This window comes from Heterodontus francisci, chromosome 5 (genome assembly GCF_036365525.1).
Source record: "Heterodontus francisci isolate sHetFra1 chromosome 5, sHetFra1.hap1, whole genome shotgun sequence".
In the NCBI taxonomy this organism is placed as follows: domain Eukaryota; kingdom Metazoa; phylum Chordata; class Chondrichthyes; order Heterodontiformes; family Heterodontidae; genus Heterodontus; species Heterodontus francisci.
Genome location: NC_090375.1, coordinates 49217474 through 49235428, shown reverse-complemented (window position 1 = coordinate 49235428; position 17955 = coordinate 49217474). Strand labels below are relative to the sequence as shown.

General features: G+C 43.6%; 1 protein-coding gene across 2 annotated transcripts in view; it reads left to right on the top strand.

Annotated features, from left to right (window-relative positions):
- LOC137369829 (1-phosphatidylinositol 4,5-bisphosphate phosphodiesterase gamma-1-like) overlaps positions 1 to 17955 on the top strand; it is a 205868-nt gene that overhangs the window by 111804 nt on the left and 76109 nt on the right. For both annotated transcript variants that reach the window (XM_068031407.1, XM_068031406.1), the window contains exons 4-5: positions 1176 to 1223; positions 16599 to 16683. In XM_068031407.1, the coding sequence (XP_067887508.1) occupies positions 1176 to 1223; positions 16599 to 16683 (133 nt within the window). The remainder of the gene's footprint in view (positions 1 to 1175; positions 1224 to 16598; positions 16684 to 17955) is intronic.

Here is a 17955-nt window from a genome sequence, read left to right as displayed (position 1 = left end):
ATGCGGTCTCTTATTAATTTTGATTTTAGGTCTCCATATTCGCATCCTTCAACTAGCCTGTAAAGGTCATTCATAAAAGCATCTATCAGTTCACCTGGTTTCTGGCCCTTTCGAGAATCTTGTTGCTTCTCAGTTTGAAACACTTATCAAAGGCTTTTAAGACTTTAGCAAATGTATCTGATGTCTCATTAATGCTTTGTCTTGCAATAATATTGTCTGCTATTGTTCCTATGGAGTACAGTAATGTATTGACTTGTTCTGATTCAGACTCGCTGTCTAATTGGGAAGCAATTCTGTATCTCAATAATCTTATTTTCCACAGTGATCAGTTTTGAATTTGATTTGGTCCTTCCATATTTTCAAACCTCTCTGGTAGCATAAATTTAAGATCCATGGCTTTTCTAAACTTTCTATGTAGTTAACTTTCTATTTTAAATTTTCCTTCCTGAACTGGAAGTTTTCTCATACTTTTTGGAAGTTTTCCTGTGCATATCAGCCACGCGGTCGCCTCATGTAACGGCGCCAACTTCAGATTGCCCTTGCTAAGGAATTTTGTTTTTTTCTAGTGCTGCCTGCCTAGTGTGCCATTAAAAACAATTTTCTACCCTTTTTAAGGGTTGCTAACCAGATCCCCGACCATTGCTTGGTTTTCCGATTCTAAGCCTGCGATCGCTGGACCAGGATTTTTTTTTCACAGACTTCCATGCCTCTGTGGTGCAGCCTGAATGCCTCTGGAAGCTGACACTCCGTATTGCCACTTTGTCTACGGAACAACTCTGGAGCTCCTCACAACCTCGTCTCGATTTCTGCCTTTTTTTGGTGCTTCTTTTATCAGGTAAGTAGTTTTTCAAAACTTTCTGGGTGATGCATGACAAGAGCCACTGCTGTTCACCCTTGCCACCATATTGTATGTTTGGTTAGTCTGGCTCGCAGGGATTTCTGAGTCTTCGGTAAGTTTAAAAAGTAACTCATTTTTTATATTTCAGGAACTACATACATTTCACTTAAACATGTCTAATTCCTTTGATAGTTATGCTGCTTCTTCTTCTCCTCAAGTCTCCTTCAAATCTGGTCTCTTACATCATCATAGTGGGAGGTGTTACACTGTCCCAAACATTAACCCTTTCAAACCCTTATACTACATGAATAACTTTGGCTCTGCTCTCTGCCTACAGGTGGCTCAGGAAGCAGTTTACTCTGATGGACAGGAACAAAGAAAACAGGTGAGTTGCAGCCACATCTTGACATTTGACAGGATTTTTCCATTTCTTCCTGAGTGCCATAGACATTTAGGTTTCTTTCCTTTTCCTTCTGTTTTTCTCACTCTCTGTATTGCTTTGCCTGTAGTTTGCAAAGGAGTGCTGTATGTTCTGCAACACCCTCTTTCCCTCCTGAAGGCACTGACTCCAGCTGGGATATGGCTCTACAGAAGCCAACTGACCCTCTGTAATCCCTTGTTCTTCACATGTGAACCTCGAAAAGTTGTTTTCATGATGGAGAGGGACTGAACAGAGCTGGGTTAAGAAGGCATACTTTCCTTTATTAGCCGAGGCCTACAGTAGAAGAGCAGGGAGGTTATGATAGATAGAACTATTAACTGGTATAAAACATTAGTTAAGCCAGCTAGAGTACTGTGCAGAGTTCTGGTCACTGCATTACAGGAAGCATGTATACTAGAGAGGGTATTTAATGAGGTGTATAAAATTATGAGACCTATGTCCATTAGCAGTGAGGTCAATAACCAGGGGTAATAGATTTAAAGTAATTGGAAGAAGGATTAGAGAGGACTTGAGGAGTAATTTTTCTCCCAGAGGATGGTGGGGTCTGGAACTCATTGCCAGAAAGGGGTGGTAGAGGCAGAAACCCTTATCGCATTTTAAAAGGCGGAGGTAGATAGACTTTTGAGAAGGAAGGGGGTGAAAGGTTATCGGTGGTATGCTGGAATGTGGAGTTGAAGTTACAATCAGATCAGCCATGACCTTGCTGAATGGCAGAGCAGGCTCGAGGGGCAGAGTGGCCTACTCATGCTCCTAATTTGCATGTTCGTATAAAAAAAATACTTGAATATGCACTTGAAGTGCTGTAACCTACAGGGCTATGGACCAAGAGCTGGAAAGTGGGATTAAGCTGGATAGCTCTTTTTCAGCTGGACCAAATGGCCTCCTTTCTATGCCATAAAGTTTCTATGTTTCTATGCAGTGGTTTTCAGGGGGCAGCAGTGAGGAAGGGGGAACATCACATTTGAGTTCAATCTTTCTGTGACTTTTCCAATCAAGTTGACCAGATAGGAATCACTAATTTGTAAAAATAAAATAAATCTATTTGACTCCACCTTCCTGTACATCAGTTGGATTAATTAGGAAAATGGTGAGGTTGGATTCTATTTATTACTATCTTCCAGGTTCTGTGACACATGCTACACCTGTGTGGGAGTGTCTAGCTATGGCTTACCAGCTGAGGCTGACATATTTTCATCTGACATCCACATATGTATATGGTGGGTCACTGGAGAGTGATCAGGAGAGGACACTCTGGCTGACTCTTCCGCTTTGACACAGGCATGCTGAGGCCAATTGTGGCACACCTGACTGCTACCATGTCTGAGATCAGCAAAATCAGCATAGCACAACCATTTGAACGTGGGACCTCTCAGACTGCATGGTCTGTTCCACAGCACATGATTCATCAGGAGAGGTAAAATGGGATAGCTTTTACCAGAACGTTTTCAGTATTAATTACTATATTACTATAATTTGCCTTACTTATGTGGCAAAGAGTTTTGCCTCCATTTAACACCTCCTCACAGTCACATGAGGTAACTCAGTGTGTTGTTCAGTCTTTTCAGTTACAGGAATGTTCTTAGTGAAGTGAGTGGTAGTCTCTAATCACTTACACTGACACATGCACCCCTCCGCCAACATTCTGACTGCTTAGAAGGAAATAGATATCTCCTTTAATGTCTCACAAGATGTCAAAATCAATACAAGCTGGAGACATTCGCCTGTAGTAGAGACAGAGGAGACTGAAGGATTGGGTGTCAGGTTTAACAGGAGGTTGAGAATGTTGCTAATTCAGCTGATCCACAAGGCTCAGTTTGTGGTTCATTTCCACTGCCTCCCAATCTAGGAAGGAATATCTAGTTAGCAGCATCAATCTTTGAAAGGGCCTTAATGGAGCTCTAAGTAGCAGCAAAGGCAGTCCGTTGTGACCAGAGACGGAAATATACCAGACCCCTGAGACCTCTCCTTTAATGAGTTGCATCCACACTTGTAAATCACCTTTCAGGGAATCTCTTTTGTCCTTGAAGACAGTCCATTGGCTCATATGAAGTCGGCTGTTATCAGTGAACTCTTTATTATCAGCAGGAACTTTAAGTTGTACTGTGTTCCAATGGTCACTTGGAAATAAATGGAGCACCCACTAGTTACTTGTTAATTAGACAAGGTGAATCAGGATGTGCATCTGATCACTATCTCTTGACTTGCTCAGCTTCTCTCTCTTTCAACTTGGGTAGTGTTCTTGTGTTATGAGCCTTGGTCTTTCACAATGGTTTCTCCATAAACAAACTGCAGACTACTGTTAGCATTCCTTGACCATTTCCCCTCCCTTGTATGATAGCTTCTCTGTATCATAACACCTCACCACCCGCAAAACCTGACCCGCCACACAAAAAACTGACAACAATCCCTCCCCCATCCTGAAGAAAAACACTGTTTTTTCTAAGTTTGAAAGTTAAGGAAAGTGCTGAAATATAAAATGGATAAAATCAATACTGCTTCCCATCTGTTGGTTCAGCATCATGGGATACTGAGAGGAATTTTGTGTTAATGGTGTGTTAATTATATTGTTAAAGAAACACAGGTGAAGGACATTGTTTAATTAAGGACTTAGAGGCGATATAAAGAGAGTCTGCTGGGACACGGATGCTTAAATAGGAAACATAGTTATGTAATATTGCATTCTGTGAATAAACCAACTACCAAGAAAAGGATAGCCTCGTGTCTAGCTTTATTCTTCACCATTTGGCTTGGATCCATTTAACATTTTGCCTCTCCCCATTTAACCATTAGTTTCTGTAAGGGGAGTGCATATACAGAGCAGATCCGCAGCTACTTTTTCAGAGAAGTGAATGAAATCCCTATATCTGTGTATGTGTCTATCACACATACATCACACTACTGGCATCCTACTGCACAAGTCACACTCAAGATGTCACACTGCATACATTACACCCCAGGTGTCATACTTCAGCCAACATGCTCCAACTTCACACTTTGCTACAGAGGGAAAAGCAATCCCAATAAACTGAGGCCCTGTCTGCCCTCTCAAGTGGGCATAAGAGAACCCAAGGCACTGTTCAATGCAGAGCAGGAGAGTTCTCCCTGCTGTTCTGGCCATCAATTGTTCTGACACTTCAAAACAGTTTGACTTCCTTCTTTCCTTCTTCTTTCTTTCATCTTTCCTCCTTTCCTTTTTCCTTTTTCTTCTTCCCTTCTTATTTCGTTCTTTCCTTCTTCCTTCCTTCTTCTTTCCTTCTCATTTCTTTGTTTTTTTCCTTCTTCTTACTTGTTTCTGCTTTCTTTCTTCCCTTATTTACCTCTTTTCTTCTTTCCGTCTTCTTTCTTCTTTCTCTCTTCTTTCTTCTTTCCTTCTTTCTTTTCTTTTTTTCTGCTTTTCTTCTTTCCTTCTTTCCTTCATCCTTCTTACATCTTTTCTTCTTTCTTCTTCATTCCTTCTTTCTTCTCGCTTCTTCCTTCTGCCTTCCTTCTTCTTTCTGCCTTTCCTTCTTTTTTCTTTCCTTTCTTCTTTCCTTCTTCTTTCTGCCTTCCTTCTCCTTTCTGCCTTTCCTTCTTTTTTCTTTCTTTCCTTCATCTTACTTCTTTCCTTCTTTCTTATTTCCTTCTTCCTTCCTTCTTTTCTTCCTTCCTTCTTCATCTTTCCGTCTTCTTTTCTTCTTTTTTCTTTCTTCTTTCCTTCTTCCTTCTTTCATCTTTCCTTCTTCATTCCTTCTTCTTTCTTTCTTCTCTTTTTTTTTCCTTCTTCTTTCCTTGTTCTTCTTTTTCCTTCTTTCTTCTTTCTGTCTTTCCTTCATCTTTCTTCTTCTTTCCTTCGTCTTCTTTCTTTCTTCTATCCTCCTTCTTTTTTCTTTCTCCTTTCCTTCTCTTTTCCTTCTTTCACCTTTCTTCTTGTGTCTTTCCTTGTTCTTCTTTTTCCTTTCCTTCCCTTTTCTTTCTTCTACTTTCCTTCTTTCTTCCCTTCATCTTTCTTATTTCTTTATTTTCTCCCTCTATTTCTATTCTTCTTTCCTTCTTCCTTCCTTCTTTTCTTTCCTTCTTTTTTCCTTCTTCGTCTTTCCTTTTCTTTTTTCCTTCTTTCTTTCTTCTTTCCTTCTTCTTCTTTCCTCCTTCTTTCTTTTTTCTTGTTTCCTTCTTCTTTCTGCTTTCCTTCTTTCTTCATCTTTCTCCTTTCTTCCTTCTTCTTTCTTCTCTTCTTTCTTCTGATCTCTGAGAACTGCGCTGTCACATCTGGCGGCTCCTGGTCTTCCTCCAGCATTGACCCTGCAGTTTAGATGGAACACAAGTTAATAAAGGTTCCATCTCTCCATGGATCAAAGAACAAAGAACAGTACAGTACAGGAACAGGCCATTCGGCCCTCCAAGCCTGTGCCGATCTTGTTGCCTGCCTAAACTAACACCTTCTGCACTTCCAGGGCCCATATCCCTCTATTCCCATCCTATTCATGTATTTGTCAAGACGTCTCTTAAACGTCGCTATCGTATCTGCTTCCACCACCTCCCCTGGCAGCAAGTTCCAGGCACTCACCACCCTCTGTGTAAAAAACTTGCCTCGCACATCCCTCTAAACTTTGCCCCTCGCACCTTAAACCTATGTCCCCTAGTAACTGACTCTTCCACCCTGGGAGAAAGCTTCTGACTATCCACTCTGTCCATGCAGCTCATAACTTTGTAAACCTCTATCATGTCGCCCCTCTACCTTCGTCGTTCCAGTGAAAACAATCCGAGTTTTTCCAACCTCTCCTCATAGCTAATACCCTCCAGACAAGGCAACATCCTGGTAAACCTAAAATAAAAACAAAATACTGCGGATGCTGGAAATCTGAAATAAAAACAAGAAATGCTGGAACCACTCAGCAGGTCTGGCAGCATCTGTGGAAAGAGAAGCAGAGTTAACGTTTTGGGTCAGTAACCCTTCATTGGAACCCGATGAAGGGTCACTGACCCGAAACGTTAACTCTGCTTCTCTTTCCACAGATGCTGCCAGACCTGCTGAGTGGTTCCAGCATTTCTTGTTTTTAATCCTGGTAAACCTCCTCTGTACCCTCTCCAAAGCCTCCACGTCCTTCTGGTAGTGTGGCGACCAGAATTGCACGCAATATTCTAAGTGTGTACAGCTGCAACATAACTTGCCAATTTTTATACTCTATGCCCCAACCGATGAAGGCAAGCATGCCGTATGCCTTCTTGACTACCTTATCCACCTGCGTTGCCACTTTCAGTGACCTGTGGACCTGTACGCCCAGATCTCTCTGCCTGTCAATACTCCTAAGGGTTCTGCCATTTACTGTATACCTCCCACCTGCATTAGACCTTCCAAAGTGCATTACCTCACATTTGTCCAGATTAAACTCCATCTGCCATTTCTTCGCCCAAGTCTCCAACCGATCTATATCCTGCTGTATCCTCTGACAATCCTCATCGTTATCCGCAACTCCACCAACCTTTGTGTCGTCCGCCAACTCACTAATCAGACCAGCTACATTTTCCTCCAAATCATTTATATATACTACAAACAGCAAAGGTCCCAGCACTGATCCCTGCGGAACACCACTAGTCACATCCCTCCATTCAGAAAAGCACCCATCCATTGCTACCCTCTGTCTTCTATGACCAAGCCAGTTCTGTATCCATCTTGCCAGCTCACCTCTGATCCTGTGTGACTTCACCTTTTGTACCAGTCTGCCATGCGGGACCTTGTCAAAGGCTTTACTAAAGTCCATATAGATAACATCCACTGCCCTTCCTTCATCAATCATCTTCGTCACTTCCTCAAAAAACTCAATCAAATTTGTAAGACACGACCTCCCCTTCACAAAACCATGCTGTCTCTCGCTAATAAGTTCATTTGTTTCCAAATGGGAGTAAATCCTGTCCTGAATAATCCTCTCTAATAGTTTCCCTACCACTGACGTAAGGCTCACCAGCCTATAATTTCCTGGATTATCCTTGCCACCCTTCTTAAACAAAGGCACAACATTGGCTATTCTCCAGTCCTCTGGGACCTCACCTGTTGCCAATGAGGATGCAAAGATTCCTGTCAAGGCCCCAGCAATTTCTTCCCTTGCCTCCCTCAGTATTCTAGGGTAGATCCCATCAGGCCCTGGGGATTTATCTACCTTAATGCTTTGCAAGACACCCAACACCTCCTTCTTTTTGATACTGAGATGACTGAGACTATCTGCACTCCCTTCCCTAGGCTCATCATCCACCAACTCCTTCTCTTTGGTGAATACTGATGCAAAGTACTCATTTAGCACCTCGCCCATTTCCTCTGGTTCCACACATAGATTCCCATCTCTGTCCTTGAGTGGGCCAACCCTTTCCCTGGTTACACTCTTGCTCTTTATATATGTATAAAAAGCCTTGGGATTTTCCTTAATCCTGTTTGCCAATGACTTTTCATGACCCCTTTTAGCCCTCCTAACTCCTTGCTTAAGTTCCTTCCTACTGTCTTTATATTCCTCAAGTGCTTCATCTGTTCCTAGCCTTCCAGCCCTTACAAATGCTTCCTTTTTCTTTTTGACTAGGCTCACAATATCCCGTGTTATCCAAACTTCCCGAAACTTGCCAAACTTGTCTTTCTTCCTCACAGGAACATGCGGGTCCTGGATTCTAATCAGCTGACATTTGAAAGACTCCCACATGTCAGATGTTGATTTACCCTCAAACAGCCACCCCCAATCTAAATTCTTCAGTTCCTGCCTAATATTGTTATAATTAGCCTTCCCCCAATTTAGCACCTTCACCCGAGGACTACTCTTATCCTTATCCACAAGTACCTTAAAACTTATGGAATTATGGTCATTGCTGCCGAAATGCTCCCCTATTGAAACTGCGACCACCTGGCCGGGCTCATTCCCCAATACCAGGTCCAGTACGGCCCCATCCCTAGTTGGACTATCTACTTATTGTTTCAAGAAGCCCTCCTGGATGCTGCTCACAAATTCTGCCCCATCCAAGCCCCTAGCACTAAGTGAGTCCCAGTCAATGTAGGGGAAGTTAAAATCACCCACCACCACAACCCTGTTACCTTTACATCTTTCCAAAATCTGTTTACATATCTGCTCCTCTACCTCCCGCTGCCTGTTGGGAGGCCTGTAGTGAACCCCCAACATCGTGAATGCACCCTTCCTATTCCTGAGCTCCCCCCATATTGCCTCGCTGCATGACCCCTCTGAGGTGTCCTCCCGCAGTACAGCTGTGATATTCTCCTTAACCAGTAATGCAACTCCCCCACCCCTTTTACATCCCCCTCTATCCCGCCTGAAGCTTCGAAAGCCTGGAACATTTAGCTGCAAATCCTGCCCTTCCCTCAACCAAGTCTCTGTAATAGCAACAACATCATATTTCCAAGTACTAATCCAAGCTCTAAGTTCATCTGCCTTACCTGTTATACTTCTCGCATTGAAACAAATGCATTTCAGACCACCAGTCCCGCTGTGCTCAGCAACATCTCCCTGCCTGCTCTTCCTCTTAGTCCTACTGGCCTTATTTACTATGTCCTCCTCATTTATTTCACTAGCTGTCCTACTGCTCTGGTTCCCACCCCCCTGCTACACTAGTTTAAACCCTCCCGAGTGACGCTAGCAAACCTTGCAGCCAGGATATTAGTGCCCCTCCAGTTTAGATGCAACCCGTCCTTCTTGTACAGGTCCCATCTGTCCCTGAAGAGAGCCCAATGGTCCAGATATCTGAAACCCTCCCTCTTTCTCACTATTTGTCGCACCAATACATGAATGTACATCTGCATGAATCAACGCAGATGTGATATTTGCCACTTCACAGTTAAATGATTCAGGCATTATGCATTCATCGTCTCTTGGGAGAACCCCCATCTCGCTCTCAGCTATTGTGAGCCCAGCAGACATGTGGCCAGTTGTCAGGGCCGCCTCCTCCATTGGTGGCAGGTATGACATGCCCACTCCTCCCCCTCTATGCCCCATCTCTGGAACATTGTGTGCTCTTTTTTCCCTAAAAGGTGAAGAATAGGTGATTCCAAGGGATCCCATCTGCATCAGAGAGCCATTGCATTATTTAACACTTATCATTATTATTAATGCCATGCGTCGTTTTCATTTCCATCATGAGTGGCAATGATGTTTACACATCCTTTGTGAGTAGACACTTGCGACAATGGGTCAGTGTGCTTAATGCCAGAGGCAGAGTGGAGATGGCGGTTGAAAAAGAAACAATGCCAAGCATGAGAGGCTGAAAGATTGTGGGTGTCACAGATAAGGATACCAAATGAAAAAGCTAGAGACCCCAGAAACATATACAGAGAAAATGAAGAGAGAGAAAGACAGGGATTCCTCCCATTTCAAAGAAAGAATTTGAATTTATAAAGAACCTTTCACATCCCCAAAATATCTCAAATTTCTTATATTTTTGTCATGTAGACATATTTCGAGAGAAAGTAAGAAAGATTTGCATTTATTTAGCCCCTTTCATGACCTCAGGTTGTTCCAAGTGTTTTACAGCAAGTGAAGTGATATTAAAGTATAGACACTACTTTAATCATAGAATTTTACAGCACAGAAGGAGGCCATTTGGCCCATCGTGCTTGTGCTGGCTCTTTAAAAGAGCTGTACAATTTAGTCCCAGAGATCAGCTTTATCCCCATAACCCTGAAAATTAGTCCTCTTCAAGTACATTCCTAATGTTTTTTTGAAAGATTTTTATGGATTCTGCTTCCATCACTCTTTCAGATTGTGCATTTTAGATCTTAACAACCCTCTGGCTGAAAACTTTCCCTCTAGTACAACTATTTTAAATCTGTGGCCTTTGGTTACTGACCTACTAACCAGAGGAAACAGTTTCTCCTTACTTGCTCTACTGAAATTCCTCATAATTTGAATACCTCTATTAAGTCACCCCTTAACCTTCACTGCTAGAGAAAGAGCAATCACAGCTTCTCCTATCTCTCCACATAACTGGAGTCCTTCATCCTGTAGGAGATCAATGCAAAAGGGATTGATATCTCCCACATTAGACTCCTGCCAAATGTGAGAGAGCTGGGCGCATTCATTATTGTAAAAGCTGTCACTGTCTTTGCTCCAGAATATGGTTTGTATGCGGGGATATCAGCCTTGCAAGAGAGGAATTCTGACAGATACTGCCCCTTTAAGGTCAGCCTTTTGTTATCTGTCAGATTTATGGAAAATCTGTCAGACTCTGTTGCTCAGCTCACTGGGTCTGTGTTCCGGTGTGTTAAACAAGGCCTGAAGACTGAGCACAGAATCATTGCTGCTGTCCTCTGCTGTGCAACTCTGACCATTGCAGTAAATGTGTGCCGACAGTTCTGGGGAGAAACACAATTATTAGAAACAGTCTCCAGCCAGGAATTTCTTGGATATATGCTGAAACATTGGCGGAAATACTGCGCCATGCTGATTTTAAACTCATATGAGTGAGGAAACCCGGGTGACAGCAACTTAAGCTAGCATATACGCTGCTTCCGAGATCCTCAATCTCATCTAGTTTTTGGCAGGCGTAGACTTAAGCAAAAAATAAACATGGGCAGCAGGGACCAATGTCTCTGTTTATGTTCAAAGAAGAATTTAGCTTAATGCAGGACCAATATCTAACCCTATGGGTGAAGATCTTTACTTATCAAATGAAAACAGCCATCGTTAACAAAAGAGATGAGAAAACTAAAGGAAAGAGTATTGTTATGATCCGGTGAGGAGGGGTCGGAGGACTCCCCACTCGTCCCTCTCCTTGCTTGACCGAAACAGGGTTTATTTCTTTTTAAAAGTAGATATGCTTGTCAATTCAATGAGTGTTTAACTATTTACATGCTACGATCACAAACAAAAATCGGACAGGTCTTTTGAGTTTAACAAAGAAAGAGATCTAAGTAAAATAATAAACTATGTTCCAACTTTCACAGACACACACACACACACATACAAATTGGTTACAGAATGGGGAAGGATAGCTTGATCGAGTAGAGTCTGGAGCAATAAAAAGGGGTATACAATCTGTGGAGATTGCTGACTCGGCTGGACTTTGGTTGAATTTGGTGGCCCTGAGGCTTCCGGTTTGCAAATGTGGACAGCAGTGGACAGTGGTTCTCCCTGGGAACAGTGATGTAGATAATTTCCTTCACGGGGTCTCTGTCTGTGGGTAGTGATAGGCCTCGGTGTTTATGATCCCACTTGGGTCTTCTCTGGTTAGTGTCCAGTTGTTTGTCTGGTTCTGCAGAGAAAAAAAACAGCTTAAATACACAGATGGTGGAGCCTGTCACATGACTGTCACCCAGTGTGTATTCCCTCTTATAACTTAAAAAGTTCATGTCTAGGAATTCCCTTCTCTCAACCAGGGTCCCATTGCTCAAGTAATTAGGTTTGAGTGGTTCGTCTCCACCAGTTTAATGCCCCAAATGCTTGCCTTAATGTCTTGTTTATGGGGATAGCGCAGGTAGTTCACTCAAAATTCCCCAAGTCATTGTTCTGGAGGGGACTGGGCAGACAATTCATTTTCATCTCAATCATTGGAATGTAGGATATAGTTATGCAAATGGTGGTGGCTATTTTAGCTGCTAGCAGTCACCTTTTGAGGGCGGTCTCAGTGACAACATTCTCCCTGGAGTACAGTTCTAGGTAGTGCTCCACCCAGCGATCCATTTGCTTGCGTTGGTCAGTGATTGTGTCCCCTGATTTAGATTTGAGGGGTGCGATCTTCTTGCTGGTTGGCCCAAAATCTCTATTAATGCCATCATACATTCCACTGATGTTTCCGGTGTCTGAGGCCAGCTGAATATGACTGCATAGGTGTTGCCAGGAGTCATTTGCCTAGAATAGTACTCCAGGGAGAATGTTGTCACTGAGACTGTCCTCAATGCAGCCCAGCCTCTGCCAGTCATGGATGAGCTGGATGTACAGCCAACAAAATCGGAACTCAGTAATGCCATTGATTCTCAAGCCAGCGGAAAAGCCCCTGGGAAGGACGGCATTACCCCTGAAATAATTAAGAGTGCTAAGACTTCTATACTCTCAGCACTCTACGAACTGCTTTGCGTGTGCTGGGATGAGGGAGCAGTACCACAGGACATGCGCGATGCCAATATCATCACCCTCTATAAAAACAAAGGTGACCGTGGTGACTGCAACAACTACCGTGGAATCTCCCTGCTCAGCATAGTGGGGAAAGTCTTTGCTCGAGTCGCTTTAAACAGGCTCCAGAAGCTGGCCGAGCGTATCTATCCTGAGGCACAGTGTGGCTTTCGAGCAGAGAGATCGACCATTGACATGCTGTTCTCCCTTCATCAGCTACAGGAGAAATGCCGCGACCAACAAATGCCCCTCTACGTTGCTTTCATTGATCTCACCAAAGCCTTTGACCTCGTCAGCAGACGTGGTCTCTTCACACTACTAGAAAAGATCGGATGTCCACCAAAGCTACTAAGTATCATCACCTCATTCCATGACAATATGAAAGGCACAATTCAGCATAGCGGCGCCTCAACAGACCCCTTTCCTATCCTGAGTGGCGTGAAACAGGTTCTCGCACCTACACTGTTTGGGATCCCCAGCTTATACACCCTACTGAGTCAGCGGCGCTTGAGATGGCTTGGCCATGTGAGCCGCATGGAAGATGATAGGATCCCCAAGGACACATTGTACAGCGAGCTCGCCACTGGTATCAGACCCACCGGCCGTCCATGTCTCCGCTTTAAAGACGTCTGCAAACACAACATGAAGTCCTGTGACATTGATCACAAGTCGTGGGAGTCAGTTGCCAGCGATCGCCAGAGCTGGCGGGCAGCCATAAAGGCGGGGCTAAAGTGTGGCGAGTCGAAGAGACTTAGCAGTTGGCAGGAAAAAAGACAGAAGCGCAAGGGGAGAGCCAACTGCGAAACTGCCCTGACAACTAATTTTATCTGCAGCACCTGTGGAAGAGTCTGTCACTCTAGTATTGGCCTTTATAGCCACTCCAGGAGCTGCTCCACAAACCAGTGACCACCTGCAGGCGCGTATCCATTGTCTCCCGAGACAAGGAGGCCAAAGAAGAAGAAGTCACCTTTTATCTGTTCCTTTTAAAAAAAAAATTAATTCAGGTTTCCAGCTGGTGGAATAAAAAAAATTTCATCATTCGGCATAGCACGCGTTTGTGACACCTTCATATCACGCGAATGAAATGTGATGACAGGAGCATTTCATTATAAGGTTGTAAATAAAAAAAGAAACTGTACACACACATTAATCCTCAAACACTCACTTCTCAATCTCACACTGCCATAGCTATGCTCTGGTTTAGTTTTCATCTGGGATGATTCTGTGTTGAGTTAGACTCTGGATAAAGTGTCAGCTATCACATTGTTTTTCCTGTAATGTGGGTAATGTTTAGGTGGTAGAGTTGCAAAAGCAGGCTCCATCAAAATAGCCTTGCATTATGGGTTTTGAATTTCTCCACAAATGTTTAAAGGATTGTGGTCGGTATAGATTATGGTCTCCCTATATCCCTTTTGGACAGATACCTGAAAGTGCCTGCTAGCCAGCAACAGTTCCTTTTCCACAGTTGAATATCTCTTTTGACGTCTGTTTACTTTTTTGGAGAAATACCCAACTGGTCTCTCGCTGCCTGACTCATCATCTTGGAGCAGGATAGCACCGACACCGAGATCACTAGCATCAACTGCCACTTTAAGTGGTTTATTAAAGTTTGGGGCTGCCAGTTCATTGGCTGAGATGGCTTTCAGCCTTTCAAAAGCTTATTGGCACCGCCCTAACCACACTACCTTTGCTCTTTTCTGTAATAAGTCTGTCAGTGGGGCAGCTATAGTGCTGAAGTTTGGGGCAAACTTGCAGTAAAACTGACACATCCCCAAAAATCTCATTATTTCCTATTTGGTCATGGGGACGAGAAAATCCATCAATGCTTGTACCTTTGCTGCTCTGGGAATCACTCGCTGTTGACACACAACTTGCCTCAGATAGGTTACCTTAGCTTTAACGAACTCGATCTTTGCAAGATTTACCGCTATGTCAGCCGACTGGAACCTTCAGAAGAGGGCTTCTAACTGGTGCACCCCCCCACCCCCAGGTGTCACTGTACATTAATAGATCATCCAGGTACATTATGAGTTGGGTAGGCCAGCCACTACCTGGTTCCAGCCTTTGGAAGGTGGGTGGGGCATTTCTTAATCCACAGGGCATCACCCAGCACTGGAATAAGCCGTCTGGCTGTCACACATCACCACCCTTTGTCTTTCACTCATGCCTTCCTACTCTGTTTCACTCATTTCAGAGAACCAGAGAATTACCTGCAATGGCTTTTCTTCCCAGTCCCGCACCACTATCTGTGTCCCCCAAGATCTATTCTTGGCCCCCTCTAATTTCTCAACTACATGCTGCCCTTTGATGACATCATCCAAAAACACAGCGTCAGTTTCCACATGTACACTGACAGCACCCAACTCCATCTCACTACCAACTTTCTCAGCACCTCCACTATCTCTAAATTGTCTGACTGCTTGTCTGACATCCAGTACTGGAGAAGCAGAAATTTCCTCCTAAATGGTAGGATGACCAAAACCATTGTCTTCAGTCCCCGCTACAAACTTATTTCCCTAGTTGCTGACTCTTGCGCTCTCTCTGACAACTGTCTGAGACCGAATCAGACTGTTCACAACCTTGGTGTTGTATTTGATCCCAAGATAAGCTTCCGACCTCAGGTCCACATCATCACCAAGATCGCCTATTTCCACCTCCATAACATTGCCCAATTCTGCCTCTGCCTCAGCTTATCTGCAGCTGAAACCGTCATTTATACCTTTGTTGCGTACAGATTTGATGATTCCAATGCATTGCTGGTCGGCCTTCCATTTTCCACCCTCCATACACTTGAGGTCATCCAAAACACTGCTGCCCTTATCCTAATTTGCACCAAGTCCCTTTCACCCATCACTAATATATTTGTTGACCATCACTGGCTTCCGATTAAGCAACAACTTGATTTTAAAATTTTCATCCTTGTTTTCAGATCCCGTCATGACTTCATTCCTCCTTATGTATGTAACCAACTCCAGTCCTACAAGCCTCCGATTTATCTGCACTCCTCCAATTCTGGCCTCTTGTGCATCTCTGATTTTAATCAATCCATCATTGACAACCATGCTGTCAACTGCCATGGCCTTAAGCTCTGGAATTTCCTCCATTAACCTCTCCACCAATCTATTTGTCTTTCCTCCTTTAAGATGCTCCTTAAAACCTTCATCTGCCCTAATATTTCCTTATGTGGCTCGTTGTCAAATTTTGTCTAATAACACTCCTGTAAAGTCTTGGGTCATTTTACTATGATACAGGTGCTATGTAAATACAAGTTGGTGTTGTTTCTACCTCAGGCATTCATTCATTCCTACTCTTTGGGCTGAATTTTTCCAGCTCGGCAATGAGCTTCAAAAACTGCAGAGCGCACTCACAGGAATTGCTACATGGAGCTGCCACGATATTTGGCATGGTGGCTCATTTACATGGCTGGGGTGGTCCGCCCACCCCTGATGACACATAGAGGGGGCGGGCACTCCATCCCCGGCAACAGTTTCCATCACCAGTGCCATTTTTGAAGGACTACCAACCCTTCAGTTACATATAAATTTTTAAAATTATAGGGGAGATAAAATTAAAAGTAAAAATTCAATAAAAGATTCTATCCCCTCCCCACATCCCCAATGACTGAACACTTTATTAATTGCCCTCTCCCCCACAAAAAACTTACCTCGTGATCCTGACCATCCCCCCCCCCCGAACTTTGTTAACTTTCACCTTCAACCCCTTTGCACCATCCTGTCCACCAATCGCAATGGTTTTCCCTGCTTCCCCACCCCAGCCCTGAAAACTTACCTGCTCCATGCTCCCAACCAGTGTTCTGCCTCGAATCTCTGAACGGAGATCTGAAGGCACAGGAGTTCCGGCAACCAGCTGGAATATCGCAGCGGGATGGCCAGTGCGATGAGGTAAGTATTTATTTATTTATTTGCATACATTATCATCTTCTAATTATGTTCCTGGCGCCGAGCAGTGGGGTGGGGGGGGCTGCCACAAGGCCTCGCCGCCGCCGGTAATATTGGGTGGTGCCTTCCCAGCGTCGAGGCCCGTGGCGGGCCTCTCCTGGAGGCATTTTCTGGACCCCCCCCACCATGACCAGCCCTTTGTCTTTCACTCATTTATACCTTTTTTCATACTTTTCCTCTTTCTTCACTCATACCTAGCTCTGACTTTCATTCATTCCTATCTTCTTGCATGATGTGATTATGCTGTATGGTAATTGAACTGTATGTGTAATGTTTATTTTTTCCAGTATCACTGTGAAGGATCTAAAGGTCATGCTTCCCCAAGTCAACTACAGAGTCCCAAATATGAGGTTCCTGCGGGACAGGCTGTTGGTAAGTAGAAATACTTCTGTCACAACTCTTGTGTTTCTTACACAGTTTTGTGAATCAGGAAAGGTGTCTGACTTAATTAAGTGCCTTAAATATACTTTGTTCTTTTTAATAAAAATGTTTCTGAGGGGTGGTAGTACTGAGAATGGCAGATTTTCATTATCACCATCACATACTCCTTAGCTGAGCTACACCGATGACTCATCAGATTTGAGCCGTACTCGGTGTGATACCCAATCATACATATTATTTATTTATTTACAGATACAGCACTGAAACAGGCCCTTCGGCCCACCGAGTCTGTGCCGACCATCAACCACCCATTTATACTAATCCCACATTCCTATCACATCCCCACCTGTCCCTATCATCTACCTATACTAGGGGCAATTTATAATGGCCAATTTACCTATCAACCTGCAAGTCTTTGGCTGTGGGAGGAAACCGGAGCACCCGGAGGAAACCCACGCAGACACAGGGAGAACTTGCAAACTCCACACAGGCAGTACCCAGAATCGAACCCAGGTCGCTGGAGCTGTGAGGCTGCGGTGCTAACTGCTGCGGTGCTAACCACTGTGTCACTGTGCCGCCCAAGAAAAATCTGTACAGCTCCGTTTCCCTTAATTACAGTGTCAAGAAAGTGCCCCTTACTGTGATACTTTCATTCTTACAGCTAACCACCCTTGAGGCCCCCTTAGAATTATACAATTTTACAGCACTGAAGGAGACTATGCGACCCACCATGCCTTTGATGGCTCTTTGAAAAAGCTAATCAATTAATGCCACTTCTCTGCTCTTTCCCCATTGCTCTCCAATTTTTTATTTTTAAAGTATATATCCAATAATATATATCTACCTGAGATTAAAGTTAATTTCTGCTCAGTTATAAACGGTTGTCTGCTATTGTTATATGCTATTTGTCTGTGCCTACCAGGTGCTAGGCTATGAATAGACAAACTAGTGCTTTGAACCCTTATTGTATGTTCAGAGACAGGTCTTGAAGGTGGAAAAAGAGAGATCTACCCTGTTTGATGAGAGCTATATTCCCAGTGTGCTCAAGGCTTCACAATAAAAGAATGTAATTGAATGTTGGGCTATCAATGAGATTTTAATGCCAAGGTTCATTGAAAGATCCCATAGTACTGTTCAAAAATTAAGAATCAGTTCTTCTTGGCCATCATTGCTTCCTCAACCAATATCACAAAAAAACAGTTCATAGGTCGTTTATTCATTCATTTGCTTTTTGTGGGGTATTGCCTTGTGAAATTTGATTGA